Source organism: Physeter macrocephalus, chromosome 11, assembly GCF_002837175.3.
Source record: "Physeter macrocephalus isolate SW-GA chromosome 11, ASM283717v5, whole genome shotgun sequence".
In the NCBI taxonomy this organism is placed as follows: domain Eukaryota; kingdom Metazoa; phylum Chordata; class Mammalia; order Artiodactyla; family Physeteridae; genus Physeter; species Physeter macrocephalus.
The window spans coordinates 104,058,206-104,084,147 of record NC_041224.1 but is presented as its reverse complement, the minus strand read 5'-3'; the positions used below and the strand labels follow the sequence as shown (position 1 = coordinate 104,084,147).

At 39.3% G+C, this 25,942-nt stretch overlaps 1 protein-coding gene across 1 annotated transcript in view; it reads left to right on the top strand.

Moving 5' to 3' along the window:
- The window catches only part of FMN1 (formin 1), a 321,102-nt gene that overhangs the window by 31,359 nt on the left and 263,801 nt on the right, over positions 1 to 25,942 (top strand). The window contains 1 exon segment of the mRNA XM_024133632.2: positions 17,311 to 17,372. Within this exon segment, the coding sequence (XP_023989400.1) occupies positions 17,311 to 17,372 (62 nt within the window).

Sequence of the window (25,942 nt, the reverse complement as noted above, 5' to 3'; positions counted from 1 at the left end):
TGGCAGGGAGGGAGACGAAGGAGGGAAGAGATATGGGAACATATGTATATGTATAACTGATCCACTTTGTTATAAAGCAGAAACTAACCGTTGTAAAGCAATTATACTCCAATAAAGATGTTTAAAAAAAACAACAAAAAAACTAAAAATAAAGCTAACACATGATCCAGCAATCCCGATCCTGGGCATATATCCAAAGAAGATGAAAACTCTAATTTGAAAAGATACATGTACCCCAGTGTTCATAGCAGCAGTATTTACAATACAGTAGCCAAGACATGGAAACGACCCAAGTGTCCATAAACAGATAATTGGTTTAAGAGGATGTGGTGTGTGTGTGTATATATATATATTTATATATATATATATATATATATATATATATATAATGGAATATTACTCAGCCATAAAAAAGGAATGAAATGATGCCATTTGCAGCAACATGGATGGACCTAGAGAATATCATACTAAATGAAATAAGTCAGAGAAAAACTAATGTTATATGATATCACTTATATGTGGAATCCAAAAAGAATACAAATGAATGTACATACAAAACACAAACAGACTCGCAGACATAGAAAACAAACTTATGGTTGCCAAAGGGGGAAAGGGGGAAGGGATAAATTAGGAGTATGGGAATAAAGATACAAACTACTATACATAAAATAGATAAGCAACAAGGATTTACTGCATAGCACAGGGAACTATATTCAGTACCTTGTAATAGCCTATAATGGAAAATAATCTGAAGATATATGTGTGTGTATATATATAATCTGAAAAAATATGTGTGTGTATATATATACAACTGAATGACTTGGCTGTACATCTGAAACTGACACAGTATTGTAAATCAACTATACTTCAATTAAAAAACTGCACATTTCTGTGAATTGAGCTGATATCCTTTGCATGCTGCCCAGATGGTGCACTTCTAGAATGATAATCTGGCAAGTTACTTTGGGGTTTACCAGTAAAATGGGATTGACCAGAAGATCTTGCCATTTTTATTCCCATCTGCAGTCTCTTCTATATAATTTTTTTTTTTTTTTTTTTGGTGGTATGCGGGCCTCCCTCTATCGCGGCCTCCCCCATTGCGGGGCACAGGCTCCGGACGCGCAGGCCCAGCGGCCATGGCCCACGGGCCCAGCCACTCCACGGCACGCAGGATCCTCCCAGACCGGGGCGCGAACCCGGCTCCCCTGCATCGGCAGGCGGACGCGCAACCACCGCGCCACCAGGGAAGCCCCTCTTCTATATAATCTTGCCCTTTGAACATTATTTCTGTATGCTAAAATTTCAGGGGAACTACAGGAGGGCAAGGAAGAACCCAAGTCCTGTGCATTGGCTCTTGGTGCATCACCCTGGATGGAGGAGAACTTGGAGTTAGCAGTAGATGGAGGGGCATGCTTTTTTTACAGTCTAGATATAGGCATCACCTTCTAGCCTCACCAGACATCACTGTTTGAGGATCATGCTAACAGTAGCCGTGGTTCTCAGCCTTGGCTGTCTATCAGAATCACCTGGAAAGCTGTTAAAAATTCCAGTGCCTAACATGCATCTTATACCAATTAAATCTACCTCTGGGCTGGGATCTATGCTTCAGTAGTTTTTAAGCCTCCGCAGGTGATTGTAACATGTAGATGAGGCTGAGAACCATCGAATAGAGACTTTACCGGGAAGCGTTAAGTTGGTTGGCTGATGCAGAAGTTTGGCTTTCACAAGCAAGCTGGTTGTGTCTCTGCTTTATCTTGGCTGATTTTTGACTGTAGTAACACTGTAGCAAGATCAGAGGTAGTCAGCTGGGTGTGACTGCTTTTTCAGAAGTGTGTGTTTGAGGGCCAACTGTGTTTTGCCTGTGAATCAGTGTGTGCTTGTCTTCATATGCCCTTACCAATGGTATTCCTCACTCTCTACAAGAAGGGAAGGTAGGTAATGTGTGCATTAGTGTTGTGTGTGTTGTGTCCACTTCATTTGGTGTCACTGTTCATTGTGTTCACTTTGAAAAGCAGGTAATTGACTTTCTTGTAACTTTCAGTGAAAAATCATTTGAAAAGATCAGATTACTTGGGAAGAAAACAAAACTCAAACTTCCCTTGTAAAACTAAAACAACAAAATTCAGGAGATTTTAAAGAAGGCAAGCCAGACTGAAATGTCTAGAACCAGTGTTTCTGGGTAGCTAAAAGATTCTAGTGTGACTCTCTTTCTACCCGTGTGTACACGAAGTCTCCAATTTTTAGAAATTCCTGGCCTGTTGTGAACAGTTCCCTTTAAGAGTGCCGAAAGATCCTGACTAGGGTTGCCAGATAAAATATAGGATGTCCAGTTAAATGTGACCTTCAGATAAACAATAACTATTTAGTATAAGTACCAAATATTGCATGAGACACACTGACACTAAAAAATGATCTGTTTATCTGAAGTTCACTTTTAACTGAGCATCTTGCATTTTTATTTTCTAAATCTGGCAGCCCTGTGGAGGTATGGGCTAGACTCGAGGGCTGTCGCACTGTCCAGTTTTTCTGGGCTGGGTCTCACTGTGACCTTACTTCTTACCGTATTCCTGCAGAGAAGCTGCCACTCAGTTTTCCATCCCAAACTCTTATTTTGTTGTTTTTCCTATATGTCTAATAGGTTTTCTCATCTTTGGTGTTAGAATTGAGAGAGACTTGAAAATAGATATAGACATGAAAAATCAGTTCTTAAATTCTGACTGGTAGAAGCAATGCAAATCAAGACCTTATACTTACAGGCACTTAAGCCCAGTGGCAGGTGTAGTATGTTGTATTTTGGAGTACTTTTCCACCATGTGGGAGACACAAGTGTCCTGTTGCCCTTAGAAACCTGGGCAGGTGGCCTGCCCTCTTGGGTACTTGTCTGGCCTGGTTTATTAGAAAATTCCACTTTCAGTCAAGTTAAAGCTGGCTGGCTTTCACCTGCCTCTCCAGAGACTGACCTTCACCTCCCCTTCTCCTGAGGTTCCTTTTGTTGGCCTTAAAGGGCTCTGTCAGTTACAGAGTGGAGAACTTATTGGAGAACAAGCTAAAGAGTGGAGAACTTCTCCCAAAGTTTTCAGTCAAATCATCTAATGCTTGTACATGCCCCATGAGGAATGTATTTTTACTAGGACTTTGGATATGCATTCTGTTTGAGGTAGGCAATTTTTCTCACTGACTTTAAACCAAGTTTTATGTAGAAAAAAGTATATATATATATATATATATATATATATATACATGAGATTTTTGAACACGTCCGTTATCTTTTGTAGAAGAGAATCCTGCATAGTTTTTTTTTTTTTTTTTGTGGTACGCGGGCCTCTCACTGTTGTGGCCTCTCCCGTTGCGGAGCACAGGCTCCAGACGCACAGGCTCAGCGGCCATGGCTCACGGGCCCAGCCGCTCCGCGGCATGTGGGATCTTCCCGGACCGGGGTACGAACCCATGTCCCCTGCATCGGCAGGCGGACTCTCAACCACTGCGCCACCGGGGAAGCCCTGCCTGCGTAATTTTGAGTGAATAGAAAAATAGGGAAGTAGAATGAGCACTTGTATATTAATCATCTATACTTAAACATTTTGCCATATTTTCTTCAGACTTGTGAAGCCAGGGTTGAGACCACTTTTGTAACCCCCCCTTAATCCGATTTCTCTGCCCATCTCCCCAGTCACTCTCCCAAGGCTTTTTTGTGGGACTGACCACCATGCACAACTACAGGAAGGTCACTTGTGAATGGTGTCATCTGTGTATTCCTAGACAGTGTATAGTATGGGTTTTCTAAACCCTGTACAAATGGTATTATATAAACTTTGACAGTCATATCATTATAAATAATACTAGTATTGTCTGTTCCTTTCAAGTTTTTACATCTCATTCTCTTCTAACTGCATAGCCCCAGACCTGTAGTACATGCAGGAAAATGTGAGTGGCCATGGATATTCTTAATCTTGCTTCCTGAAGTTTCACTATTACATATGAAGTGTGCTGGAAAATTCTTGATGCCGTGAATTTGATTTCCTTCTATTCTAAATTAGCTCAGAGTTTTTCTTTCTCTTTTTAAAATCAAGGATGACTGTTGAGCTTTATCATGATACTTTTCTGTGTCATTCTGTATCGTTTTGAGATTTTGAGATATGATGGGTTTTCTCCTTTAGTGTATTGGTGTGTTAGATATCACAGATAAATTTTCAGGTGACATATAATTCTTGCATTCTTAGAATAAACCCTGCTTAGTTACCTGGTTTATTTTCACAAGTTGGTTAATTAGATTTGCTAATTTTAGGTTTACTTTTTAGTCTATCCTCTTATTGATTTTAATTTAATTTTATTATAGAAAGTGAACATGGTCTGTATAATAGTATTACTTTGAAATTTTTTGAGAAATTTTCTCTATGAATCATCAGTTTTTGCAAATATAGCATGTGTCTGAAAAGGGGATGTGTTGTTTTTGTTGGGTTCTGGGATATAGATAGTCAAGGTTGTTACTTGTGTCAGTCACTATGTTTTTATTTGCTTGATCTACAATTTCTAATAGAGGGGTATTACTTATCTCCTAATTTAACTTATTTTGTCAGTTTTTGCTTTACGTATTTCAAGGCTAAGATGTTAGTTGCATTCAAGATCATGATCATACCCAACACCTCCTTTAAGAAATAAAACATTAGAAGTACATTTGCAGCCTCCTGTGTGCCTTCTACCTCCCCCTTATGTGAAACTGTTTATTAATCCCATGTACTTCTTTATACTTAGGTATAAAATCCCTAAATAACGTATAATACAATTATGTGTTTTAAAAGTCTAAAAGTGGCATCCAACTGTGTGTATTTTTTGGCAACTTTTTCTTTCAAAATTATATTTGCTAGATTAATCTGTGTTGGTATGTATAGCTCCAGGTCATTCATTTTAATGTCTGCATAGTATTACTTTGAGTGTATATATCACTCAATATTTGTTTATCGGTTCTGCTGTGATGGAAATTTATTTCTGTTTTTCACTACTATAAATGGTGCTTCTTCAAGTGTTCTTTTAAACATTTGTGTTCATGGTAAACACCCCACTTGGGTTAAATTTTGGAGTAGAATTTCTGGTTTTATTTATGTGTAACTTTCAATTTAGTAGATGTTGTCAAAATGAATTTTCAAGTGATTGTAACAGTTAATACTTCCATCAGCAGTGTGGAATTCTCATTCTTGTTCCTCACCAGTAGTTAGTATTAGCAGACTTTTTAATATTTTTAAGTTTGTTAGGTGTGAAATGGCATCCCATTGTAGTTTAAATTTGCATTGTCCTGAGAACAGGTGAGATTGTGTGTCTTTTTATATGTTTATAAAAAGTCATTTGGAGTTCTTCTTCCATGAATGTACTATCAATTTGCCCATTTTTCTATTCGTTGCTTTTCTCATTTCTTTCTAGTACTTGTTTATCCTGGATGCTAATCTTTTGTACTTCCTATGTTTTGCAAATGTGTTCTCCATGTGCATGGCTTATCACTTTCTAGGGGCATCTTTTAACATACATAGTTTTGGTAATTTTAGTGAAACTGAATTTAAAACATGTTTTCCTTTTTTTAAAAAAAGTCTTGCTTAAGAAATCTTTTTGAATTTCAATGTCATAAAGATACTCTAATGTTCTTCCAAAGTTTTTTCTGTCATGCTTTTCACGTTTAGATTTTTAACCCACTGGAATTGATTCTTATGTATGGTTTGAAATATAAATATTTTTCTTAAATTTGGATTTAGAAATAGTCTATCCTCCCCTCACAAATTTCAGTACACCCTCAGTTCTCACATTTAGTTTCCATATGTGCATGTCTCTATTTACAGACTTTCTTTTCTGTACTGTTTTATGGTCTACCTTGTTATCTATTAATCAGGGCCAGAGTTTCTTAATTGCAATTCTTTCTTATTATCCTTTTTTTGTTTCATGCTGCATTTTTAGTTGATTATTTAGTATTATCTTTTATTCACAAATTCTTTCCTTGACTGTGCCAGAGTTTATCCAGCTCTTAAACTTTTCAATGACTATATTTTACATTTCTGTTATTTCTAAATTTGTAGTTACCTATTGTTACTTCTTTTTATATGTTTTTTCTTACTATGCTATTATTGTTTATAATGATTGTTATTCTTTCATCTTGGTAAGAATTCTAAACATTACTAAAATATTTTAAATGTTTAACATTTAAAATTTGTATAATTTTCTCTTCCAGTTGTTGATTTTGTTGCCTGTCTTGATATTTAGGGTTTCTTCATATGTGTTGGAAGTTTCGTTTGAAGGCTCATGGTATATAGGATGCTTTTCTAAAAGAAAGTTTTCCCTTCCCCTTTACACTTCTCTGTTTTACGCGTGGCTCATCTGGTCCTTACAAGATTCCCCGACCAGAAGTTGGTCCAACAATGGTGTTTTGGGGTTCCCAGCCCAAGGTGGTGATAGGGACTTGGAAGCTCTAGTCACTGGGGACAGGGATGGACAGGGCTTGGAGTCTGGTCTCAATCCCTGCCTATAGCCTCCTGTTTAAGCCCCCAGGCAGCAGTTGACAGCAACTACTTCTAGGTTCCTTTTAGCATCCAGGAACCCCACCTCGTCCCTTTTTCTAAGCAGCAAGCCTAGCCTAGCGCTGTTTTCCTGCCCCACAGAGTGCCCTGTTAGCCCTGCTGCTCTGCAGTCGCCTAACTCCAGGCCATCCTGCCCGCCTCTGGAACTGGGGCTCAGCAGGCCCAGAACTTCAGGCCCAGAGCACCACTTTGCTGCTCTAGTCCATTTCTTGTTTCTCCAAGATGTTATCCTGTTTTAGTACTCACCTGTGACTCTTAACTTTCTTGCTTTTTACTTTAGATGTCATTGCTATGCAGGTTAAGGAGGGAACTAAAAAATGTGAACCTATAACAACTGAAGTCTATTGGGTCACAACTCTTTTGGCAACCTGGTTGGAAATGCCCCTTACTTGTTCTAATTTTTCTCATATAGCTACCATACCCATACTAGTCCATCTTTCATAGCAAAGAAAAAATGTTCATTTCACAGCTTTGGCTCGTCCTCCTCCTCCCTGCCCCCCGCCCCCAAATCTTTAAGGCATTACTGTGCCACTTGGTAGCAAGTTTCAAGTTTCAATATGAACTATAATGACTGCCACCTAGTGACAGGCATTGGGTACTTTCAGTTGCAGCCTAAATTTTATACTGACAGGTTGTATGCCTCTGTAGATTTGTTTTGTAGCTTTCAAAATTACAGAGATAGATTTAAAATGGATAACCAACAAGGACCTACTGTATAATACAGGGAACTCTGCTCAATGTTATGTGGCAGCCTGGATGGGAGGGGAGTTTGGGGGAGAATGGATACATGTATACTTTGCTGTGCACCCGAAACTGTCCCAACATTGTTAATTGGCTATACTCCAATATAAAATAAAAAGTTAAAAAAAAGAATGTATATATGTGTAACTGAATAAAAAAATAACAAAAAAATAAAACTACAAAGATAGAAAGGGGGAAATAAAGTTTAGTGAGCTTGTATTCCTGGAGTTCAAAATGGCTTAGTATCTCCATTTTAACAGAACAGAAAATAAAGGGAAGAGAAGAGGACAAAGTGAAAAGGCAAGTTATCCAAGCATTGGCAGCTAGAATTTGATTTAATGACTGGTTTTCCCCATGGTGAGCTGTCCATTAAATGGTGCCGGGTCCTGAACACCTACCTTGGGAACCCAGGTAAATGTCAAAGAAACATAGCCATAAATTCGCTGACCTTTGTACGTATTTTACATCATCACCCAAAGACCAAGAGACTCAAATTGTTGTTCTGAGCTCATTTTATGAGTATTAAAGGATATAAATGTGTTGTGTTTTTCCCCCTCCATTTATCTTCTTCCCCAAGCCCTGTTCTGTCTATATTGGCTGGTGAGACTCCATTCCAGTTATTTAAAGCTTCCAAAATGGTATGAGCCTCTAAATAGTAAACTTGGCTGGAAGCAACATATGTGTTTATCAGCTATTGCTGCAATAATGCTGTGTGACAAACCATGCTAAGATCCAGTAGTTTTCAATAATAGGCATTTATTTGCATGGATATAAAGGTCAAATGTGGTTCAGCTAAGCTAGACTGGGCTCTTTAAGGCTGGGCATAGACTGGGCTTGGCTGCCGACTTTGGCGAGGGTTTAGATCTGCACAGCTCTCTCTCTGGGACCCAGGCTGAGTCAGTAGGAGCTGCCTAGGGTACGTCCTTCTCTTGTGAAATAGCAGGAGTGCAGGAAGCAAGCCAGACTGTGTGCAAGCAAATGTAAACGCTCCTTACATCGTGTCAGTTAACATTCTGCTCGCCGAAGCCAAAAGCTATAGGAAGTATTCTATTACATCCCAAGCAGAAAGGGGAGGTGGAAGTGGATGCATCTTTGCGAATGGTGCCCTAGTTTTCCACACCTACATATAAAATAATTGAATGAAATCGGATGAAGTCGTTTAATGCGTGAATACCGAAGTTATAAGTGCCAAAAACTTCTTAGACATTTCAAAGATGTGCGCCTTGAGAAGCTTTTTAAGGCTAGAAGTGTGTGCCATTTACTTTCTCATACCCAGTGCTTAGTTCAGTCCCGGGCTTATAGAGATACTAAACACATGGATGAAAGAGCTACCAAGGAAACTGGTGGCCTTGAAGAATTGGGATTTTTCTCCCATCTTTTAATATTGGCATTTTTATATTTCTGCCTGAAAACATCCTAAATGTTCTTGAACAAGGAGAGATATTGAAATATGATAATTCCTAAGTTCATGAGATTTCTCCCTTCTAGTGTCAAATCTTGTATTTTTTTTTGATATGGGAACTAGTCATCTCTCTATATACGTTGTATATAGAGCAACGTAGTACGTAGATCCATTGATTTACATAACTTGTACATGGCCTCATCCTTTTGGAAGAGGCAGGATGGACCTTCTGCCCAAAATTTGATTCAGATGCCAAAATTGACTATCCTCCCTCTCTCTCTCTCTCACTCTCTCTCTCTCTTACACACACACACACACACACACACACACACACACACACACGGGAAGGTTTATCACTAGCATAATGAGACTTCAGAGGAGAGCAGGGCAGGCCTCTCAAGCTGGCTGGAAAATGCCTTGAGAGAGGAAGGGTAGGAGAGTGGCGTGGGGTTTTATGGTGTTCACGGGGCGGAGACGGTTAGGGCTGGGCTGAGGATTCTTGCTCGCGGGCGGTGGCTTGTGTGTTCGAATTTCTTGCTAGTGTCAAAGGCTTTCTAATCAGATTGCCCAGATGTGGGGCACAGGGGAAAAGGTAGAGGTGAAGCTTAAGAAGCTGTCAGCAGTCAAAGATCAGAAAATGATGTTAGACTCCTTATTAAACGTTTCCCAGCACGTGTGTGATTGTTGAAGGCCCGCTGATAGAAGGTGCTGGGTTGACATTGTATTGTTGTGCGGACCAGCTGGCAGCAGCTGACTTGGATTTCACCCCACTTTGTTCTCTTGGTTTCTGCTGTTTCTGATGGGTACCAAGACGGCCATCCCTTTTCCAGATGGTACAGTTACTGTGGAGTGTGTTGTTGATGGGCATCGAGTGAGGAAACTGATGTGGAGAAGCTACTGTGCACCCAGACCAGGCCGCATACTTTGCTTATTAAATATGAGAGATCAAATTTGACTTTATTCTTAGATATTGGAGCAAATGCTCTGTGATGACTTTGCCTTCCATGACCAGCGCCGTTTTCGTTAATGTTAGAGATGGTTTGAGGAAGTTCCTGCATTTATTATTCATGGATGAGTTTGTTTGCGTGTTTATTCATCTGTCAGTAACTGGCATGTTTTCTGAAATGTCATTTATTACGTACCGGTGTTACTGACCAGGGTTCTTGACCTCCTTTATCAATAGAAATTGATCAGAGGCCAGATGAGAAATTCAGGCGAGGCTTTATTGGGACTTCTGCTGCAGCATGAGGGAGGGAAAACAAGTAACAGATTCCCTTGCTCCCTGAGGGAGGATGAGCTTGGCCCTTAAATGGGGTGAGAGTAGGGGTGGATTGGTGGGTCAGGCTGGAGGAGTGGCCTTGGTGGTCTGCCCACCCCCTTGGTGGTGCTGTGTGCAGGGTGCATGCGTAATACCCTGCTTTTGCTCCCGACTCCTTAGAAGTGGCCACTGGGTTTTTGGTCTTTTGGTATCTTGTTCGTAATTTGCCCCAACTGTGCATGTACGCAGTTATTTTTAGTCACTTACAGTTTCTTTGTATTCTGTTGCTTGAGGAGACGTTTTGTCCAGGTGCCAGCACTGCAGCAAAGGGGGTCCCAGGTCTCAGCCTGTCTCACCAGCTCCTTGATTTGGGGCATATACTTATACTACTTTTATTAGTTTTTAATTTCTTCTTTAAACCAATTGATTTTTTTGCTTTGTTTTTACTTAAATAAAATTAACCTGATCTGAAAGCAGTGATTCTCAAACTTTAGCGTGCCTCATCACTTGGAGGGCTTGTTAAAGCATCTTCCAAGTTTCTTAATGAGCAGATCTGGGGTAGGCCTAAGAATGAGCATTTCTAGGAAGTTCCAGGTGATACTGATGCTGCTAGTTCAGGGACTAAGCTCTATCTTATAACAGTGTCCTATCAACACTGTCTTAGAGCAGTAATACTCATGATAGCATGGGTTTTATGTGCTAGTTTGATTTTTTTCTAATGCACATAAAATAAATATTCAGCTGTTAAAGTCCAGCTGTCTATTACCAAAAAAAAAAAAATGACCTCACTGGTGTGCATGCAAAACTTTGGAAACACTGAGTAGTCTCCAAATATAATTCAGAGGAAGCGTCCTTTAAAACTGAGGGTACGTACTTGAACGTGTTTCTGAACAATATAAGGCAGTGGGTGAAGCCGACGTGAGACACATGGTGCACACGTTAGAGTCCGTGGGCAGGAACAGAGCTGCGGTTTTCATTTTGGGGGGAAATCAGAAATTCTCTTAATTCCCCAGCTGTGTGCGTAATCCAGTTTTGCCAGTGTCATGTGTGTATGGTAGGGAGGAACTGGGATATATAGGATGTGTGTGTAAAGAGAGAGTATAAATGAAAACCAGATTTAACCACAAACTGGTGACTACAGGCCTGGAAGTCTCCATGGAGAAGATGGACAAATCATAGTCACATAACTTGCTGGAACCATCCGTCATGACTCACACTGTTCATGTTGACCCCAGACTTATCAAACCTCCCTGTGATTAAAAATACCCCATGCCCCTTTTAAAGAGTTAGGGAAAGATTTCCCAAGTTTACAAGTGATTGTAGTAATTGGATAAAGCCAACAACCTTTAAAGTTCTTAGGCATTTTGAGTTTTGTTTATACCTGATGATGCTTACCCAACCATAAGATCAACAGTAACTCACAAATAAACAAAACAAGCAAACAAAAACTCTGTGGAGGAAATAGCACAGGTTCTTTGGGCTTGAATGACATCATCGGTACTGACTAGCATGTGGTTTTGGGGGAAGTTGTTCAACCTGTGCACCTCAGTCTCCCCGTCTGTAAAATGGGCCTTGATATAAGATCCACCTTGTGTGATGTGAGGTTGGCATGAGTTAACCTCTGAAAAGTGCTTAGAACAGTTCCTGAGAAATAGCACTCAGTAACGTTATCTATACCCTTATATAATTAAGAGAAGCTCATTCAGTCAGTGATAAACTGCAGCAGTGGTTCCCACATGCCCCCACGTTAGACAGATCATCTTTAACTTTGCTCTTGGTGAGGTGGAGAACACAACCCTGTAATGGTATCTGGCAGAAAGGACGTTTTGTTCTTGTGAGCTGATCAAAAACAAAGGTTTGTACAATAAAAAGGGTCACTACCAATTAGATCAAGTACTTGACTAGAAAGAACTATATTTTTGTGGAGGGAAGTTCTTACTTATTTTCCTCCAAAATGTTGAATCCTGTCAGTCAGGATCCCTTTTCCTTTTTCTGTCTTTCCATATTATATAGTATTTTCTTAAAAGACATTCTTCAGACTTCTTTTTTGTGGGCTGGATTATCTGAATCCATTTGTTAGTTTCCATTGGGGCTAATGAGGCTTCAAAGAAGTCTGCCTTTTTCAAGCCCTGATAGTCCAAATCTCTATTCCTCCTTTTCACCCATTCATAGAATCCCCAAACTACTGAATTTCAGGGTTGAGTTCTCTCTCTCTCTCTCTTTTTTTTTTTTTTTTTTTTTTTTTGGTCGTGCAACATGATATGCAGGTTCTTAGTTCCCTGACCAAGGATTGAACTCGTGACCCCTACCGGGGAAGCGCGGAGTCCTAACCACTGGACCGCGAGGGAATTCCCAAGTTCTCTTTTTAAGAAACAAAAACATCCTTCGTGCTGAATGGAGACCTCTGCCTCCCCATCATCACCCCCAAGAGACAGGGAGGATTTGCCTTGGTCCACTCCACGGCATTTGCAAACCCAAAAAATGTGGAGGGTGGGGACGGCCACGAACAAGACACAATTGAAAACTACCAACCAACTATGACTCGTTATTCTGTAACCTTTATATTCTCTTACCATTCTCTTATGAACCCTCAAAGTGAGCATTCCACTAGTGAAGGTGTTAACTTCCTCCTTCTGCGTGCTGCCCAGAGATTGCATTTTGTCATCCTTGTCAGGAATGGGGGTGTGTTCTCTTGCCACCTGTCACACTGGAACTGTTGGCACAAATACTTGTTTGAGGAGGAGATGAATCAAGATTTACTGGGTGTTAGCTTTGCAGTGATCTTCATCAGTCTGTTGATTAGTCATAACTATATCTGTCACACCCTTACAAGTACAATTTACACAAAATGAATCACTTCCAAATATATTCTATGTGATTTCTATTTAGGATGTAGACGTTATTCCCAAGGGGCATCAGTTTTGCAGGAAGATTGTTTTAGCTAAGCTTCCTTTGTTTACTTTGTAGAGACTTGGAATTGATTAAGGTTTAAATATTGATCCTCGTATAGTTTAGGACTCAATATGTATACAAGACGCACACTTACTAAATTGTTTTATTCTTATTTGATCCATCTAGAGACTCTCTTATGCCTATATGATATTCTTTATATGATATATGAGAAAATTATTATAACCAGAGTGACCTTTTTTCTTATATTTTAATGTTAGGTATACATAAAGAAAATGGTATAGAAGGCGTAGAGGTTAAAGAATAGTTTTTCAGTGAACACGCTGTTCCATCATAGCCCAACTCAACTCCTCCTCTCCTGGATGCCACCATTCTCCTGACTTTTGTTAATATTATTTGCTTTCCTTGTATAGTTTTTTCATTTGTGTACCTAGGACTAGGATTGTTGGGTAAGGAGGTATGAATAGCTTCAATTTTATTAGAAAATGTCAAACATTTTCCGTAGTGATTGTACCAGTTTGCACTCCTGCCACAAGGGTATGAGAGTTTCCATTGCTCCACCTCTTCACCAGCAGTCAGTTTTGTCCAACTTGATTCCTGGTTACTATTGAGAATGAGTACCATTCAGTTCATCTGTTACTTGTATGTCCTCTTTTTAGAGTGTCTATTGACATTTTTGTCTATTTTTCATTTTCCATAGTTTTTTAGGAACTATTTACATATATTTATACTAGATCTTTATTTGTTCCAAGTATATTCTCCCACTCTGTGGCTTGTCTTTTCTCTCTCTTGCTGGCATATTTTGATGAAAAGAAGTTCTTAATTTTAATGCGGTCAGGTTTATTAGTTTTTTTCCTTTCTATGTGATGCTTTTTTGAACCCTACATTCCTTCCTGCCCTGAAGCTATAAACATATTATGCTATGTTATCTTATAAAATACTTACAGTTCCATTTTTTACAGTTTAGCTCATTACATGGTATAAAGTTGGGATCCAGTTTTCATGTGAATATCCACTTTTCCCAGCCCATAGTTATTGAAAAGACTACTCTTACTCTAAAGAAAGATCTTTTGTGCTGCTTCTGTCATATCTAGTGACCATAAATTTATGTTACATTTCTGGGCTCTCTAGTCTATTTGTCTGTCTCTTATTCCTCTTTTAGTACCACACCACCTTAATTAGGTTGTGATATGCAAAGGTAATTCTTGTTAGATGGTAAGGCAAGTTGTCTTACTTTGATATTTACTTGGAGTTTCTTGACCCTTACTGGCTTTTTGCACGTTTGTGCTTCAATAAGCATTTTATTCTTTTTTTTTTTTTTTTTTCCGGTATGCAGGCCTCTCACTGCTGTGGCCTCTCCCGTTGCGGGGCACAGGCTCTGGACGCGCGGGCTCAGCGGCCATGGCTCACGGGCCTAGCAGCTCCGCGGCATGTGGGGATCTTCCCGGACGAGGGCACGAACCCGCGTCCCCTGCATCGGCAGGTGGACTCTCAACCACTGCGCCACCAGGGAAGCCCCAATAAGCATTTTAGAATGAGCTCCTTGAGTTTGAACAAAACAAAAACCCTTAGAAATGTTGAATGGGATTGCATTGAATCTGTAGATCAATTTGGAAAAATAAACATCTTTACAATATTGAGGCTTATCAAAAACATGGCTTGCTTACTTTCTGTGTCTTTCTTGGTAATATATTTCAATATAGTGTTTCTATTTTCTCATATGAAGTCTTACATATTTTTGGTAAGATTCTAAGTACTTTATGCTTTTAGAGGTACTGTGTCAAGTGTTCTTTGTTAAACTGTTGCTAATATCAGGATTGTTGTATACTGATTTAATATCCAGCAACTCTACTAACCTCACATATTAATTCTAACATTTTATCTGCAGAATCTTTTGGAATTTTCTAAATACACAATCATAGTGAATAATGGCTTTATTTTTTCCTTTATTATATATAAAAATATGTGTGTATGCACATGTGTTTCTCTTTTTTTCTTGTCCTACTGCATCTGCTAGTGCCCTTAGGAAAACAATGAATAGAAGTGGTAGTAACAGATATTCTTGTGTTATGCTGAATCTCCTAGGGAAAACATTGAAAAGTTAAATACTTGTAATATTTAAAAATTAACATACTATAGAGTTAACTTTTTTCTTTTTGGTATGAAAATTCTGATTCTGAGTTTTAACCCGATGTATAGATTCATGTAACCACCACCATAATCAGGACGGAGAATAGTTACATCACCTTCAAAATTCCTTTGTATGCTGCCCCTTTGTAGTCAAACCTTCCCCCCATCTCTAACTTCTGGCCACTGCTTCTCTGATCTGTTCTTCATCCCTATGGTTTTGCCTTTTCCAGAATGTTATATAAATGAAATTAAACAATAGTTAACCTTCTGAGACTGACTTCCTTCACTCTGCATAATGCCTTTGATATTCATCTTTGTTGATGTATCAATAGTTTATTCCTTATTATTTCTGAGCAGAGTATTGCATTCTATGGATATACCACAGTTTATTTATACATCCACCCATTGAATTATGCATGATTTTAGCTCTGCAACTTATTCAGCTTCCTTGGATAAGCTGCTTCTCCATGCATCAGTTTCTTCATCTGTAATGGGGATAATGCACCCACATCATAGGGTTATTGTGGGGACAAAATGAGTTAATATATATGAAATACTTAGATAAGGCCTGATATATAGTAAGTGCTCAGTAAATGCAATCCATCATTATTGTCCCCAATATTAGTAAAGATTTTGAGGTAGAAAACTTGACAAGTTCAAGGAATAGCCAGAAAGCCAATGTGCCTGGCATGTAGTGAGAGGGGAAAGGTGGCATGTAGAAGGTTTGCAGGTGTAAGGTCATGAAAGGCCTTATGGACTGCCGCAGGGAGTTTTGATTTTACTCCAAGTGGAAAGCCAGGAATGAGACATGATCCAATTCATGCCTTTAATAGATCATTCAGGCTTCGGTGAGGAGAATGAGTTAATGTTGGTGGTGGGAATGAAACATATTACCGCGGTGGTCCAGGGAAAAGATGGTGGTGGTTTGGACCATAGTGGTGGTTGTGGGGTTGGTGAGAAGTGGTTTGATTGAAGGTAGGGTTTGGATGTAGAACCCACAGAACTTGCTGAGGGATCATAGCTCAGTGGAACACATTTCCCATCAGAGTAGTGGTGTGGCTAGTCATAGTTATCAAAGCAACACTCCTCTCTCTCACAGCTTTCCCAGAGATTTTCCTCACCCACTTTTTAAAAAAAATTTTTATTGGAATATAGTTGATTTACAGTGTTGTGTTTCTGCTGTACAGCAAAGTGAATCAGTTATACGTATACATATATCCACTCTTTTTTAGATTCTTTTCCCATATAGGCCATTACAGAGTATTGAGACAAGTTCTCTGTGCTATACAGTAGGTTCTTATTAGTTATCTATTTTATATATAGTAGTGTGTCATCGGCTTTTGAGTTGAAACCTAAACTTTCATGCCTGAATTTCTGGAATCCATCTGAAGAAATAGCATGCCTTTTCATACATTTTTAAATGACATCTAAATGACTTCTTTCTTTCTCATAATCACAGCCCCAAACCCATTTGTGTTTTAAAAAAAAAAAAAGGCGACTTATCCCACAGCAATTTTTTCTTCTAGCGTTTTGCTTTGTGGTTCTCTGCAGCCTGTATAGTGCTGTGACCGACCCCACATTCTTAGTTGTCCTGCTGGAAACAGAGTCATCCCGGGTGCTTCATGCTTTGCCAGCGGGATGGTAGTTTTAGTGGTTGGCAGGAGTTCCTGTGTACACTTAGGACTTATTGTTGGAATAAACATTATTAGACTCAGACGAAAATTGGACCAGAAATTTATGTTTGTCCTCCTTTCAACCTCAACTCACCCTAGAGTCTCTCATCCACATGACAAATGGTCTTGACTTTCTGAAGTGATCTAAAGATTAAAATCAGCCCTAGGTGCTTGCTTATGCAAATGGAGATTTCTTTTTTTTTTTGGAAACAGTTAAAAATAGAGTTCTGTGATCTCACGTAGAGAAGTTTTCTTTTATTTCCGATGTGTCTGCTCTTAACATGACTATATTTGTTCTTTGTGGAGCTTTGACTCCTCCTTAAAGACAAACACCGGACCGGGAACACTTATTATACCTTTTTTTTTTTTTTTTTTTTTTTTAACCCTATCCGATCTGCTTAATTTGGGACGTCTCATAATTCAGGATTTGCTAAACCGGAGTAAATCTCTCATCTATTCTGAGCTTCTTGCTCTGTTTTGCCCCCGTTTTCATCATCTCTTATCAGGTTAATGTCAAACTATGGTATTTATTTACTCAGTTGACTTGTGGGAGGGCCTCTGGAATCTTGGAAATATTCACTTGAATTTTGTGCATAATTTTGTGCTTCTTTGTAATTGGCTTCTTTTGTGATCTTACAGAATACCAAGCTGCTATTTTACACTTGAAGAGGGAGCACAAAGAAGAAATTGAAAACCTGCAGGTATATCTCTTTGATTCTACTGAACTGGTCATTTGAGACTGATACTTGGTTTTCTCATGTGCTGAAGTAAATACTCTGCTTTTGTTGACATATTTACCTAGACAGCATCTGCACCTTGCTCCTGCCACCGGGCCTTGAGTTTATCCTGGGGATGAAAGCCTTGAACTCCATTTTTAATAGAATTCAATTCCTGTTTTTTTAAAAAAAATACTACAAATGCATTCGGGAAAAGGATTTGATTGGAGAAAATGATGGTTTTATTTGGAAAGCAGGCAAGAAGATAAGAGTATTTAGACTTTTACTGTTTATGAGAAGCCTTTGAAAAATTAGCATACGTCTGCAATGTGATGTCAAGCAGATTAAAGCACTTAAGGAAGTGGCCCTAGTAGGAGGAAGAGTTGTGCTGGGCCAGCCATTCCATATCCCCAGGGAATGCTTGGAAGTTGCTGACTTGATCTCCTTTGTGAAGCCCAGAAAGTCTGAGGGATCATTTCCTTTGTCCCACTCTTTATCATTCCCGTATGTTTGGTATTTGCTTGCTGTGCCTGTAACAGGAAGTTTCAGAGTCTTAATTTCACATAACTAAATATGAATCAGGCACTGATTCTAGTTTACTGATGCCTGGGGTTGACCCCATTATCTCAGGAGAGAATATTAGCGAAATTCAAATCAAACTTGGTAGTTGTATAGTGCTTAACTCATTACATGCTAAGTCAGTGAGTGTGTGGATCAACTATTCTTCTTTCCATTAAGTGACAATATCCTTTTTAAAATAACTGTGATGGTGTACTGGATTGTACATGAAGTCACTGCAGGTAGCAAAAAGATCATTAAATAAGTCAAATGGGGTATGAATACAGGCCACCCCTATCCAGCTTGGTTTAAGTAGTCTGGAGGAGAGAAAGAGTCCTTTTCACAAAGAAACAAAAAAGTGGAAAAGTACCTCTGACTCCTAGGGGACAAGGAGAGGGGGAGGCCCTTATCTCCTTTGTTGCCGAACGTTCTACAGAGACCTTGCTTTTTTCCTTTGTTCTGGTGTGCAAAAGAGTCTCAGCTGTCTCAGAGAAGCTGAAGTAGGGATTAGTTTAAGAGGCAGATTGCTAAAGAGGGTGGTACAGAAGTGATTCTGTGAGAAGTTTTGTTAACAGCTCAGCTGTAAGAGTTAACGCTACCTTCCCCAAGTTGTAGACCAGCCCTGGGAGGACTTTGACAGCTAAATAATATTCACAGGAACCACAGGTACTTAAAATCTCCGGGTTCTTCCTTTGTGCTGGGCATTTTTCTAGGCATGTTCTGTGCACTATTTCATGTCTTTTCATCTCCACAAAAGTCCCATGATCTCACATCTCAAACTAGGAGAAGGTTGGAGAAGGGAAAGAGAAGAGTAAATGGAAGGGGAAAAAGTATATTGGGATCATGATCTCCACTTAAAATAAAGGTTAGACCAAGATATGATGGACAGTAGTAAACGTTAAAAAATGTTCCTAATTATACCTTCAGTTTTAAGTATCTCTGAAGTAATTATATTCTTGTAATGCTGTTAGTAAACTAAAAAAAAAAAAAAAAGGTCCCATATTGATGATTTATACCAAGTTGCTGAAACCCTGTGGCAATGGCACGCTATTGCCATCAGCATACAGATGGGGCAGTGTACCCCATCTGTATGCTGAACTGTAGTTGGGAACTAGTCCAGCAGTCTGACAGCTCTTGATAGGAAACTGGCAACTCTTATTCCTCATCTGACCTAGAGAAGTGTCTTGTTGGCAAACAGAGAATTTTAAAGATTCAATTAGGAATAGTTTCAAATATGGAGAGATTTCTAGCTGCTTCTAAAAAAAAATTGGAAAAGCTGACAATGTTGGGCTAATTTTCCTGTATAACTTTAACCTGCTGGGGTTAAGGAGCAGACGTCACTTCAACCAGGACACGTGTTCTCTAGTTTGCCACTGTCCCCATTGTGGGCCGTTTTCCCTGCCTGGCTCCTTTATGCTGTCATGAACCCCTGTTCTCTGGGAGATGCAGAAAGTAACTAGGTGGGTAACAACACCAACCAGTCAGAACAGACACAAATTTGTAAAACAACAACCCAGCCTGGCTGTACTCTTGGGGTACTCGCTGAATAATACCATCTCCACCTGTTTTATTCCACAAAGTAACAAAGTCACATCTCCTGTCACAGGACCGGTTAAAGATAATTGGTGAGCAGCTGTTTCCTTACTCATTTCTTTATATGGATTTCCACTTGCAGCCTTCATTGCCTGTTAGATTTTCTTTCTCCACTCAACAGGTCACGGAGAAGTCAGATGTGTTTCAGGACTTCTTCACAATGCCTTTCTAGAATAAGAAAGATTCCATGCTTAAAGGATACAAGAAAAGTGATCCATTCTATCGCCATATACAAGATTTGATATGTATGACATTTAGTTTTTTGAGACTGTTTTCATAGACTTTAAAGAAACAGCATGGTTCAACAGAGAACCTAAACTCAGTTTGCTGTTCTGTTTTAGACCATAGATTTGTAGGGAAGTCATTTAATTGTTCAATTCCCCCACCTGGAAAATGGAATCCTTACCACTATAAGTGATTTGATTGGAAGTTGAAACTTTCAGCCCAGAGTCCCAAGGCTTGTAAGCGGGGAGTCTGGAGTTTTAATCTCATGCATGCTCTGTAGCCCACATTTGTGGAAGGCTGCGCTCTAGAAGGGGCTAGGTCCTGGGACCAGCTTTTCAAAACGTGTAGCAACTTAGATACATAGTCTCCCTGTAGTTCAAAAGCAAAAAATTATTGATGACTTGAATGAATCCATTTCCAAATTCCATTAATTTATATATACCTTCAACTCAAAGCACTTGGCTGACTTTTCTACTGAAAGCTCCAGCAGGAGAGTGGTGGCAGGTCAGACATTTTCCATGGCTTGACTATTTCATGTCATTTATGATTATAACCAGCAAAATTCTTAAATTTTGCCCAATATGCCCTTTATTTAGCAAACTCTGCCTTAGAGGGTATATGATCACTTCATGATATCCAGTTTCATCTAGTTCAGTTTTCAGTTTTGAGTGATTCTGTGTTACTTTTATTTTTGAAAAAGTGGCACCTTACATTTACAGATACTTACTTATTTGAGAAATTTTTGCTTGTGGTAGCCATTGCATAACAAGTTCATGGCCTTTGGGTAGAAACATAGTTCACACCTGTCCTTTTAAGGCATGTGATAAAACTAATTCTACCATGGTATAAATGAAGAGTTTTTCCTTCAGGATTGTCTAGGAGCAAGGTTTGACAGTCACTATCACAGCTCTTGTGCAAAATCTTTCTCTACATAGTTGATCTTTGTCTTATCGTAGTCAGAGAACCAGGTGTGATACTATTTGATGCGTGACGAGAGTATGAACTCAGGTTTTTGAGGCAGGATTCAGTTTAACTCCTTGCACTGTGACATTAGGAAATTAATCAACATCTCTGGGACTTCTCTCAGTTTCAGCATTTGTGCAATAATAATCACATTGATGCACAAATAACAAATGTTGGCAAGCCTGTGGAGAAAATGGAACCCTCCTACACTGTTGGTGGGAATGTAAATTGGTGCAGCCACTGTGGAAAACAGTATGGAGGTTTCTCAAAAAACTAAAAACAGAACTGCCATATATGACCCAGCAGTTCCGCTCCTGGGTGTATATCTGAAAAAACCAAAAACACTAATTCAAAAAGACATGCACCCCATTGTGCATAGCAGCATTGTTTACAATTACCAAGATATGGAAGCAACCTAACTGTCCATCAACAGATGAATGGATAAAGATGATGTGATATATATATATATATATATATACACACACACACACATATACATATATACATACAGTGGAATTCTACTCAGCCATAGAAAAGAATGAAATTTGGCCATTTGCAACAACATGGATGGACTTAGAGGGTGTTATGCTAAGTGAAATAAGTCAGACAGAGAAAGACAATTACTGTATGATATCATTTATATGTGGAATCTAAAAAAAATAAGACAAGCTAGTGAATCTAACAAAATAGACTCACAGATATAGAGAACAAACTAGTGGTTACTAGTGGGGAAAGGGAAGGGGGGAGGGGCAAGATAAGGGTAAGGGATTAAGAGGTACAAACTATTATGTATAAAATAAATAAGCTAGTGGGAAGCAGCCACATAGCACAGGGAGATCAGCTCAGTGCTTTGTGACCACCTAGAGGAATGGGATAGGGAGGGTGGAAGGGAGACGCAAGAGGGAGGAGATATGGGGATATGTCTATACGTATTGCTGATTCACTTTGTTATACAGCAGAAACTAACACAACACTGTAAGCAATTTTACGCCAATAAAGATGTTAAAAAAAAACAACAACAGATGCTCACTACACTGTAGAATGTAGTACTGATATTTAAGATAGATTAAACATTATTGAGTAAAAAAAATCAAGTTGCCTATTAGCGGTATGATTCCTATCATAAAAATTGTGTGTGTGGGCTCATAAATAGTGACTTGAAAATTTTATTTCCCATAATGTTTACAGTGGTTGCCAGGTTAGGATTTTCTTCTTTGTTAATTAGGCAGTTCTGAATTCCTTGAATTTTCAACAGGCATATGTACTTGTTTTATAATAAAAAAAAAACTCAATAAAGCAATATAATCTATATAAATAATTCAATTTTATATACTAAAAAATATAAATAAATAAGCTACAAGGATATATAGTACAGCACAGGGAATATAACCAGTATTTTACAATAACTATAAATGGAGTATAACCTTTAAAAATTGTGAATCACTGTGTTGTACATCTGTAACTTATAAAATATAGTATATCAACTATAGCTCAATTTAAAAAAATAATTTAAAAAATTATGATAATTTGATGGTGCCTCCCTTCTAGGATTGTTCAGTATGACGTATACCTGGTTACCAGCACATGCTCAGTAAATACTATTTCTCATTCCCTTTGCCCTGCACAGGTCTCCTTGTAATTAGGCAGCTTGAGTTTAGAGTGGTCCTCAGGCTCTTTTGGTTGAGGACTTCCCTAGGACTTTGACTTATTCTTTGAGGGTGACTTTTCCATGATCTTCCAGCTGTTCTTCGGCGTCTGTGCTCTATATCAGGGGGTCTAAACCAGGCTTTCCCAAAGCTCATTCTATTGAACGGTGAGCCTCTGAAATGCTCCTTGACAAAAGTATTTCATGGTCAAATAAATTTGAAAAATATCTTGTTCCCCTGTTAGAGCTTTACCATGAATAGAGAAGAATGGAGGGAGAGTGGGAAGGAGGACTGTATAGCTTGTTTCTCACATAATTCTTTTTTTCCTCCAAGTAACTGATGTTTCTGAGCTGCTCTATGTTGATTCATATAATCTTATCTCAATGTACAAGGCACATTCTGAGTTCAAGTTAAATCCTTTGAATGGTCTCATCACCTTTTCATGCTATAAAGGTCCTGCTTATTAATCTGATTATAGGCACCTGGGGGGAGCAGTTTTTTTTTCCCTGTCTTTGAAAGTACCCAGCAAAGTGCTTGGCACATAGATGATACATAGATACTTCTTTGAAATATCTAACAACCTATGATTCAAAAACATTAGCACCTAAATGTAATCAGATCCTCACTGTGTGCCGACCTTTGTTCTATGCATTCGGTGTTTGTATCATAAAGAGTAAATGTAGAAATATAAGCAAAGTAATAGATTTGTCCCCATTTTATAGATGACAAAACCTGAGGCTCCCAGAGACCATGAATTGTCAGAATTCCTAGACTAGTAAGTGGGGGAACCTGAATTTGAATCCACCTAGATCTGTCTGACTTTGAAGCCGATGCTCTTTCTATTAATCAATGCAACATTAATGGAAAGAATGTTGGATCTAGAAACAGAAGGTCTGGAGTGAGGTCTTACTTTGGGGACGAAGAACAATGTGAACTTCAGACAATGTTTTGGACTCAGTTTCCTAATTTATAAAATGAGGGACGGACCAGGCCATATACTAATAGTACCTTTGAATTTTTATTATTGGCCCAAGCATACTTCTTAAAAAATTTCAATTTGTCCACCACAGTGTCCTTTCAGCATTAGGGTTATGTAACTCAGACAGAGTCTCCAAAGCACTGTTATTTACACCCCCCTCCCCCGTTTTCCTTTTAGCTTCTTCCGGAGGTTCCCCTTTCTAACCCAGGTGTTTCTTCTCAGCTCTGCTTGCTTCCGTGGGACACTGTTCGCGTGTTCAGTGACACTCTGCCCTCGAGCCTCCCAGTGCTGATTAGGATGCCTGAGTCAGTAAGGGGATGCAGCTCTCAGAATGGTAAATGCAGCTTCTATAGGAGGGCCAGTTGTTCTTTCTGACGGGAGAAAAGCATGAGGGATGGGTAGGACTTCTTTGGCTCTTGACTTCCTCAATTTTGAAAGTTGAAAAAAAAACAATGCATGCCCCACATCTGGCTTTTGAGGAGCTTGGATAATTTAAGAATATTGTTTTTGACCAGCACTTTCAGCAGTTTGGAAGTAAGTGCCATGGAAATGACACATTGTTTTATCTGTTTTTAACTAATGTTCTTTGGGTTATGGGACAGAAGAAAAAGAACTAGCCAACAGTCACATTTCCTTTACGGGAACCTTTTCTATTTACCCCATTCATCACAGGCACAGTCCTTCACTAAGGGGAAACTTGACTGAGCAATGGCCTCTGGCAGGCCCCTGCTCATTGTGCAACACAGGCACATTTCTAATCTGGTAACTCCTACTGTGAAATGATCCAGGGATGGGCGCCAAACTAGAAATTAACTTGCATTGTACCTCGTGGTCCCGCAGAGAACCAAATGGTATGTTGGCCTCCACTAAGAGGAACTTGTAGACTTCCTTACTTTTCTCTCTCCAACCCACCCCACTGGTCCATTTCTAACAGTAAACACACTGCTGTTGAAACAAAATTGAGTACAAACTTGAGCCGATACAGCTAAATTTATAAAGACACGTACATCCTGAGCCTTTCCCATCTGTTATGTTCTTTGTTACCAACACAACACATTTAAATCTATTAATTTATGGAGAATCCTTTTTTTTTTTTTTTTTTTGCGCGGTACGCGGGCCTCTCACTGTTGTGGCCTCTCCCGTTGTAGAGCACAGGCTCCGGACACGCAGGCTCAGCGGCCATGGCTCACGGGCCCAGCCGCTCCGCGGCATGTGGGATCTTCCCGGACCAGGGCACGAACCAGTGTCCCCTGCGTCGGCAGGCGGACTCTCAACCACTGCGCCACCAGGGAAGCCCTATGGAGAATGCTTTGAGGGAAGGGGAATAATTTGTAGATTGATAAACAAAACTTTTGCAAATATGAAATATGATTTCATTAAACCATTATGGTATTCCCCTAAGTGCTGATATTTCATTACTGAGATGCCAGGAAAGAAGACAAAGTGTTGGGAAATATTTTAATTTATTGTTCATTGTGTATATACAGTAAAACGTTAGGAGTTTAGTAGATTTGCTGGTTTGCTGGTGTTGAGTTGCCTCTTGGGCCCCTGGCTACCTAGAAGCTTGCAGATGACATGTTTGGAGTTGAACTTTGATGGAAAACACAAAGCAGTTAATTCCCTAGCCGACTTAGCCCAGGAGCCCTTTGTCTCAGCCTTCAAGATGCTGTCTTGCCCCATATAATTCCATTATTTTTTCAAGCTGCATTTGCTGATAGAGGGAAACTGGTTGTAGAATGAAGAGTGTGCTTTACTTTCATTTGTATCATTGAGGCTGATGCCAGCTTTGTTTACCTCCTTCAGAGGCCATGGGCTCCAAACATCCCCACTGCATCTTCTTTTTTTTTAATTGAAGTATACTTGATTTACCACGTTGTGCCATTCTCTGCTGTACAGCAAAGTGACTCAGTTTTACACACAAACACACACACACACACACATTCCTTTTTTTTAATATTCTTTTTCATTATGGTTTATCCCAGGAGATTGAGTATAGTTCCCTGTGCTATACAGTAACACCTTGTTTTTTATCCATTCTAAATGTAATATTTAGTTTGCAACCCCAAATTCCCAGTCCATCCCTCTCCCACCCGCCTCCCCCTTGTCAAGCACAAGTCTGATCTCTGTGTCTGTGAGTTGAGTCTGTTTCTGTTTTGTAGATAGGTTCATATGTGCCGTATTTTAGATTCCACATATAAGTGATATCAAGTGGTATTTGTCTTTTTCTGACTTACTTCACTTAGTGTGATAATTTCTGGTTGCATCCATGTTGTTGCAGGTGGCATTATTTCGTTCTTTTTCATGGCTGAGTAGTATTCCATTGTATATATGTACCACATCTTCTTTATCCATTCATCTGCTGATGGACATTTAGGTTGTTTCCATGTTTTGGCTGTTGTGAATAGTGCTGCTGTAAATCCCACCAAGTCTTAAACTCTGAACTTGAGTCACTCATGTGGCCCCAGATGGTTATTCTTTTTTCAATAGTTTTTGACTTTAGGGGACAGGCTGATGTTGGACCAGTGACTTTTTGAATGTTGGCCTTTGCTTTTTTTTTTTTTTTTTTTTTTTGTGCTAGGCGGGCCTCTCAC